The 8,327-nt window shown below is 60.1% G+C and overlaps 1 protein-coding gene across 1 annotated transcript; it reads left to right on the top strand.

Moving 5' to 3' along the window:
* The first annotated feature begins 42 nt into the window (after window positions 1–42).
* LOC121851519 (ankyrin repeat domain-containing protein 63) lies at window positions 43–1,020 on the top strand. The gene has a single exon (XM_042345402.1). The coding sequence runs from the start codon at window positions 43–45 to the stop codon at window positions 1,018–1,020; it is 978 nt and encodes a 325-aa protein (XP_042201336.1).
* Window positions 1,021–8,327: the final 7,307 nt, after the last annotated feature.

Below are 8,327 nucleotides of genomic sequence, written 5' to 3'. Positions count from 1 at the left end.
AGGGGAGGGAGAGGGGGAGGGAGAGGGGGAGGGAGGGAGGCGATGCCGAGAGCCAGCGAGCGGGCGAGTGTGGAGGGCTCGGGGAGTGAGCTGCTGGTGGGCGCTATGCGCCAGGACAAGTCGCGTCTGGCCCAGTTCGTGCTGGAGGCCCTGGACCTTCGGGTGGTCAACGCGAGGACCGAGTGCGGTTGGACCCCCCTGATCCACGCCTCTCTCCTCCCGGACCCCGGCCAGAGGTGCCGCTACGTCCGGCTGCTGCTGGAGAAAGGGGGCGACGTGAACGGCGCGGACAGGGACGGGCGCACGGCTTTGAGCCACTCCTGCCAGGCCGGGCACGGCGAGGTGGTCAAGCTGCTGGTCAAGGCCAACGCAGACCCCCAGATCCCCGACGCCTGGGGCAACGACGCCCTGATCTACTCGGCCTTGGCCGGCCAGGGAGCCCTGGTGGACTTCCTAGTTCGCTCCTTCAGGAGGTTGGGTTTGGACGTGGCTCGCGCCAACCATCGAGGCATCTCGGCAATCGAGATCGCCAGGGACCTGGGCCACACGGCCTGCCTCCGAGCTCTCACCAAAGGAACCAGGAGAAGGTCCAGCCTCGAACCGGGCAACGGTGGACCTCTTGAGGACATCACACTTAAGGGGTACGAACAGAATCAGGGGCTGGAGAAATCCAAGGGTGGTGCTAAATTGGTGTCCACCAGCCATCAGATGGACAGTCAGCCCAAGAGATTGGCTTCCGAGCCTCTCAAGGAGATCCCGAAGCTCAACCTAGGCTTGGTTGCTCCTCAAAGAGCTCAATGTGTTTGTCAGGGCCTGATGGAGGAGGACGAGGGAGGGTCCTCAATGGTTCCCGAGAGACGGGAGATCCTGCCCTGCATCCCAGGAGGAGATCAAGACCCAAGGAACTTACCCAGTCGAGGTGGTTCCTCAGGAAGGAAGGACCTGATTCTTTGCCAACCGTCACCTCTCGACCTTCAGTCTCGCCAACCGTCTCGTGTGCCCGTCTGCAGAAGATCCTGAGAGAAGGTCCGAGGGTGATGGGCGATGGGTTGAAGCCAGGGAGCGCCAACGAATTTCCGTGCAAGACCACGACGAGGCTTGAAGGTTCCCTCGCCAACCTGGGGACCTCCCGGAGCCTTCTCCTGCTGCCCCCCAGGAACCCGGTCAAACCCTCTCACCCGAGAGCGAGCGAGGGAGCGAGCGAGAGGAGAGGAGCCTTCAACGGTTTCCGTTTCTTGCGCAGGTTCACATTCCCCGAAATCGTGGACACGTCTCGGAGCCGGGCCTCGGCCGGAGGCCGGGGGGGCGGTCGGGGGGAGGTGGAGGGGGGGGGATCGAACCCCGAGACGCTCCCGACCGGTCGGGCCAGTGTCCACAGCCTCAGCAACATCACCTGCGAGTTCCAGGTCAAGCAATCGGGGTGACTGCAACCCCCAAACCCGCTCAGGACCGAGTGAAACCGCCCCTGTTAATTGGCACGTCAGGAACAGGAGGAGGCCATTCAGCCCCCTCCAGCCTGTTCCAGCAGATGGCGGCTGATCTGCGCCTCGACTCCCAACGCCCCCCTCGATGACCCCGACCCTGGCCATAAGCCGAGGAACAGCCCAACACCCGGCGCCCGATCACGTCCTCGAGACCTCTCAGAGGATACACCGCAAAGTGTAGTGACTGTACGTTTTGCGGGCGAAACGCGGCAGCTGATTGCGACCGGCGACGTCCCCCACCAACGGCCGTGGGTCGAGGTCGGGGGGGGGGGGGGGGGGGGGCCTCTCTCTCTCTTAGAATGACTCAGCCCTCTATCCTTTGAGGAATGCAGTGGCGATAAGGTGTTCACTCTCTCTCTCTCTCTCTCTCGCTCTCTCGTTCGCTCGCTCTACGAGACGACTTACGATGATCTCACTCAAGCTTTATATCACAGGAAACACTATGACCGCACAATCAGGCACTCGATCACCCGCGTACCCTGCGATACAGCACGGCAGGTGTGTGTGTGTGTGTCTGCGTGTGCGCGCGTGTCTGTGTGTGTCTGTGTACGTCTGTGTGTGTGTTTGCGTGTGTTACATTGACAGAGACGCCGTTCCTCGAATGAGACAATAAACCTGACTCGCACCCAGTCTTTCTTTCTTTCTCTCTCACTCTCGGTCTCTCTCTCTCTCTCTCTCTCTCCCCCCAGTGTCCCAACCGACAATTCCCCCCCCCCCACCCCAATAAAATCCGTGGCTGTTTGCGGGACACTGCGTTTCGCCCGCCAAACACACAGTCACTACACTTTACAGCGTGTCCTGCGAAGCGCTTGGAGACGTCTCGACGACGGGATCAGGCGCCGGGTCACACCCCGGGGTTATAGTCTGATCTCATCCTTCTCCAATACCGTTAACTTTTCCCCCCCAACTGCCCCCCATCACAGCATCGATCTGCTTTTCAAAGGAGCCCCAGTTTCTGGGCCTGAACCCCTCGCCCTCCGCCCACTGACCCTAACCCTCACCCAAGTGGGTTCCTACTGACTGCTGAAAAACAGAGGCGTGTGTTGTTGGGGAATAAGGAAACTTGCCCTAAGGTTTCGCCCTGACCTGGTGAGGGGTCTAACCCCTGAGCTACAGGGGCTGTGGGGTGCGAGGGGAGGGGTCTAACCCCTGAGCTACAGGGGCTGTGGGGTGCGAGGGGAGGGGTCTAACCCTTACATTAACACGATTGCCCTTCGCACAGGATAGCGTATCAGAGCGCCTTCTGGGGTGAGGTGAGATGCTGAGCGGAGGAGAGGGGGGGGGGAGGGAGGGGGAGAGAGGGGGGGAGCAGGGGAGAGAGGGGGGGGGACGGGAGAGGGGGAGACCAAAGGTGCGGTCAAAGAGGTTGGGTTTCGATGTGGGATTTAAAGGCAGACGGGGGGAGTGCGGAGAGGAGAGGCGACAAAAAGGCAATCCACGGACTCACTCCGACTGAGACAGACAAAGACAGAGAGAGAGACAGAGAGAGAGACAGAGAGAGAGACAGAGAGAGAGGTAAATGGAAACAAGATGCAGACGCACCACAAACAGAGGCAGAGACTAAACAGTTTTGTCATCCAAACGTTGGCACGAACCGGGGTAAGACCGTCCATCAACACACGGACACGCACACGCAGACAGCCACACGCAGACACGCACACGCAAGCGAGAAGACTGACCGGAAATAGCTAAACCCTGTGGTAACAATAATAAATAACCGCGGACCGTGGGGTGTGACCCGGCGCCTGATCACGTCGTCGAGGCCTCTCGAAGCGCTTCGCGGGAATACGCCGTGAAGCGTAGTGACTGTGCCTGGTTTGCGGGGCGAAATGCGGCAGCCGATCGCGCCCGGTGACGTCCCCCCCCCCCCCCACAAACAGCCGGGGGTGGAAGTGACCGAATTGATCCATACATTCCTTGGAGCCAGTCCAGCTACGAGGAGGTCCCACTTACCAACTGAGCGATGGGTCGCCATTAGGAGCAGAGGCGACACACGGAAACTTGTTGGATAAATACAAGGAGACGCGAGTGCTGTGTTGATCACCTGCTGTAAATGGACAACGAGGCCCCAACAGAACAGGTCAAAGGCCCTGAAAGGAAATATTGGTCCGGATGACAAAATAAACATACCTTGAAGTCCTTATTGTGTAAACACTGGAGATTAACACTCGCTCTTACTTGAGAAACATCCGAAGAGTGGAGTCCCTCCCTGTAGCTCAGGGGTTAGACCCCTCGCCCCACCCCACAGCCCCTGTAGCTCAGGGGTTAGACCCCTCCCCCCCCACCCCACAGCCCCTGTAGCTCAGGGGTTAGACCCCTCCCCCCACCCCACAGCCCCTGTAGCTCAGGGGTTAGACCCCTCCCCCCACCCCACAGCCCCTGTAGCTCAGGGGTTAGACCCCTCCCCCCCACCCCACAGCCCCTGTAGCTCAGGGGTTAGACCCCTCGCCCTCCACCCCACAGCCCCTGTAGCTCAGGGGTTAGACCCCTCGCCCCGCACCCCACAGCCCCTGTAGCTCAGGGGTTAGACCCCTCGCCTCGCAAGCCAGAGGACCCGGGTTTGATTCCCGGGCGGGTCAGGTCGGGGCGAAACCTTAGGCAAGTTTCCTTACTCCCCCCCCCCCCCACCCCACACACACACACACACACACGCCTGTTCCCCGGCAGTCAGTAGGAACCCGCTTGTTAGTCGATTGGGGGATCACTTTTCCGGGGGTTAATAATCCCTTCATATAAAAAAACGGTAATAATAATATTATTAATAGTAATTCTCTCTACGTCACTTTCCAGGGTTAATAATCCCTTAAATTAATAATAATTTGGTCACTTCAATCCACGTCTGTTTGTGGGGACGTCGCTCGGCGCAATTGGGCTGCCGCGTTTCGCCCACAAAGCGCACAGTCACTGCACTTCACAGTGTACCCCGCGAAGCGCTCTGAGGCATCTGAACGATGTGTCCACGCGCGGGGTTAAAGGGAAGGATTGTATTGTTATTATTGCTGAAGCCCTTTTGGTTGCGTTATCGGGAGTTATGGTGCGGGTGTGAAACTGAAAGTACTGACTGCGCGTGTGTGTGTGTGTGTGTGTGTGTGGGGGGTGTGGGGTGTGTGTGGGGGGGTGGGGGGGTGTGTGGGGGGGTTGTGGGGGTGTGTGGTGGGGGGTTGGGTGGCGGTGTGTGTGGTGGGGGTGGGGTGTGTGGTGGGGGGTGTGGTGGGGGGGGGTTGGGTGGCGGGTGTGTGGTGGGGTGTGGGGTGTGGGTGGTGGTGGGTGGTGGGGGGTTGGGGTGTGTGGGGGGGGGTGGGGGTGGGTGTGGGTGGGGTGGGGGTGTGTGGGGGGGGGGTTGTTTGGGGGTGTTGGGGGGGGGGGTTGGGTGGCGGTGTGTGGTGGGGGGGGTTGGGTGGGGTGTGTGGTGGGGGGTGGGGGTGTGTGGGGGGTTGGTGGGGTGTGTGGTGGGGGTGGGGTTGTTTGGGTGTGTGGGGGGGGGGGTTGTGTGGGGGTGTGTGGTGGGGATTGTTTGGGGGTGTGTGGTGGGGGGGGTTGGGTGGGGGTGTGGTGGGGGGGGTTGGGTGGGGGTGTGGTGGGGGGGGTGGGGGGGTGTGTGGGGGGGGGGTTGGGTGGGGTGTGTGGTGGGGGTGGGGGTGTGGGTGTGTGGTGGGGGTGGGGGTTGGTGGCGGTGTGTGGGGGGGGGGTGGGGGCGAGAAACGGGGACAGTTGTAGGAAGCGAACAGAAGCAGAAGAGGTTGAAAGGCAGTCAGACAGACAGAGTGTCAGAGGGAGGGAGGGAGGGAGTTAGCGGGAGGGGAGGTGTTTCTGGCAGTAAAGGGAATCTCCTCAACCCAACAAGCCCTAACTTGTCAGACGGCTTCTGGTGACGCTGAGACGAGATACTGTGTGGTGTGTGACACTGACAGTCAAACCAGACAGAGTGAGCGGAGAGACAGACCACGACTCGACTCGACTCGACTTGACGTGACGTGACTTGACGTGACTGACTGCTGTGGGATCTGAGCTGTTCACAACACACCAACACCGCCACGGGGCAGAGCCGGAGCCGGAGCCGGACAGCGACGGAGACAGCGCCGGGACCCGGACACCGCGCCCGCGGGCACTTGGTGAGTCCTGGAGACCTCGGGCAAAAAAAAAACAGGTCTTTTCTTCCCCGCGAAGCAGACAAGAGGATTCCTTGAGGGTTTTGTCTGAAGCCGACGGAGCTGTTGCCGTCTGGGAAGGCACTGCCTGAAAGGCTGGAGGGAGCTGCTCTGATAAGAACTTTTCGAAAGGGAATTGCACGGGGACTCGGGGGAGGAGAGGCTCGCGAGACGTGGGGAGGGCAGGGGGGGCGGGGGGGGAGGGCAGGGGGGCGGGGGGTGAGGGCGGGGGGGCAGGAGGCGGGGCGGGGGGGGGGGGAGCGGGGGGGGGAGGGGTGGGGGGGAGGGCAGGGGGGCGGGGGGAGGGTAGGGGGCGGGGGGGGAGCAGGGGGGGAGGCAGGGGGGGGGGCAGGGGGGGGGCAGGGGCAGGGGGGTGGGGGGGGCGGGGGGGGGAGGGTAGGGGGTGGGGGGGAGGCAGGGGGGGGGGGAAGGGCAGAGGGGCCGGGGGGGGGCGGGGGGGCAGGGGGGGGGGCAGGGGGGGGCAGGGGAGGGCAGGGGGGGGCAGGAGGCAGGGGGGGTGGGGGGGAGGGCAGGGGGTGGGGGGGGAGGGCAGGGGGTGGGGGGGAGGGCAGGGGGTGGGGGGGAGGGCAGGGGTGGGGGGGAGGGCAGGGTTGGGGGGGGGCGGGGGGGGGGGGGAGGGCAGGGGTGGGGGGGGGGGCAGGGGGGGAGGGCAGGGTGGGGGGGGGAGGGCAGGGGGTGGGGGGGAGGGCAGGGGGTGGGGGGGAGGGCAGGGGGGGGGGAGGGCGGGTGGGGGGGGAGGGGGGGAGGGCAGGGGGGGGGGCAGGAAGGAGGGGGGGAAATTGGGAAGCGCGGACACGTTGGGGCAAACCGGCTGTAAATACTCCACGGTCGGACGATCCAGAATTAAGTGAGCGCCGGGAAACGTGAGCTCGTGCGAGTCGGTGAATGAATGGTTTGATTTGTTTCGCGCCCGGGGGGGGGGCGGGGAGGGCGGGGGGGGGGCGGGGGAGAGGGGTTTAAAGGGGGTTTTATTTGTGTTTTTGTGGGGTTGGGGGGAGGGGGTGGGGGGGGGTGGAGGGGGAGGGGGGAGGTGGGGGGGGGGAGGGGGGGAGGGGGGGCGGAGGGGGAGGGGGTTGTTAAAGAAAAACATATAAACCCTAAACGCAGCGAAACTAAGAATGTTTCTGACTTGAAAACACAAGTTTTTTTTCGCCTTCCGGAGGTATTCCAAAATATTCTCTCTCCGTCCACTCTCTCTCTCTCTCTCTCCCCCAATGAAATGGGTCATTTCTTTATATAATTCCACCGACATCGATAGATTGATGTGGGTTTAGATTTGCGCGGTTTCTGATATCGATTCATTCATTTATTTAGGAACTATGTATATTAAATAATTGTCCACATTTCACTCCTTTTTTCCCATCGCCCCCCCCCCCCCCCCCCCCCCCCACACCCCCTCATTTGCTTCCCTCCTCCCTTTGCCTTGTTGCTGTCGTGGGAAATTGCAGACAAGAAATATCTTAGAATCTCCCCCCCCGCCCCCGCCCCCCCCCCCCACCCCAACCCCCACAAAAATAAATAAAACTAACACATACTTTGCAAATAAAAATATCCATATTTTGCATTTATGATTTGTTTTTGGGGGGGAATCATTTTTTTTCTTCCTTAACTAAATGGCTGTGTGCAATCAGCCGCTGAGCTTCGCCCACAAAATGCACGGTCACTACACTTTGCGGTGTGTTCCGTGAAGCGCTTTGAGACGTCTCGACGGCGCGATAAGGCGCTGCATCAAATGCGAGGATTATTATTATTATTATTATTATTATTAAATGAATAAATAACTTCCCCTTCACGGCGTCTGACTTCCCAGGGACTACAAGAGAAATATATGTTTGTTTATTTATCGTTCTTGCTGTTATTTTAACCCGAATTAAATTAAAACTAATATTTTAACTTGGCATTCGGGTCAAGTTGTGCGTTTTCTTCCCTCCAGTAATAGTAATTTTTTTTAACGCGCAAAAAAAATTGCACATCAAAACATGTCTCGGCGACGTGATGGGTACATGGACTCTTAAAGCGAGACCGTCCCTTGCTTTTTTTCTTTTTGGTCCCCGGATCACTCATTATCCCCCCCCCCCCCCCTCAACCCCCCCCCTCCCCCCCACCCCGTCTCATATTTTCATATCTATGTAAAAAAAAAAGGCAACTCGGATCAACTGTAGTGACCTTTCGGACCAAGTGGGAAGTCTTGTAGCTCAGGGGCGAGCACCCTCGCCTCACAAGCCAGAGGAGGACCCGGGTTCGATTCCCGGGTCAGGGCGAAACCTTGGGCAAGTTTCCTTACTCCTCTCCCCCCCCCCCCCCCCCACCACACACACACACATACACACACAGACACCCCCCCACACACCCCCACCCCCCCACACACACCGCTGATGATAATCCCTCCAGAAAAATAAATTGGTCGCTCAATCCACGACAGTTCGTTGGTGGACGTCCCTGGGCGCAATTTCGCCCACAAAACGCACAGTCACTACGCTTGTCAGCCCATCCTGTGAAGCGCTTCGAGACGTCTCGAAGGCATAAGGCGCCGGGGGGGGGGGGGGGTCAAAGGCGAAGAACAATCAAAGTTCTCTCACGTGACTACCGTTACATATCAAAATGATGAATAATAATCCTCGCACTACATTTAACAATACTACACAAGGGCAGAAATAATGAAATAGTGGATGAA

Source organism: Callorhinchus milii, unplaced genomic scaffold, assembly GCF_018977255.1.
Source record: "Callorhinchus milii isolate IMCB2004 unplaced genomic scaffold, IMCB_Cmil_1.0 Scaffold45, whole genome shotgun sequence".
NCBI classification, from domain to species: domain Eukaryota; kingdom Metazoa; phylum Chordata; class Chondrichthyes; order Chimaeriformes; family Callorhinchidae; genus Callorhinchus; species Callorhinchus milii.
The sequence above is the reverse complement of the archived record's forward strand: the minus strand, read 5'-3'. Positions and strand labels throughout refer to the sequence as shown.

What these genes read in the sequence shown, in the direction of transcription:
- LOC121851519 (XM_042345402.1), top strand. Translation starts at nt 43, where the DNA reads ATGCCGAGAGCCAGCGAGCGGGCGAGTGTGGAGGGCTCGGGGAGTGAG.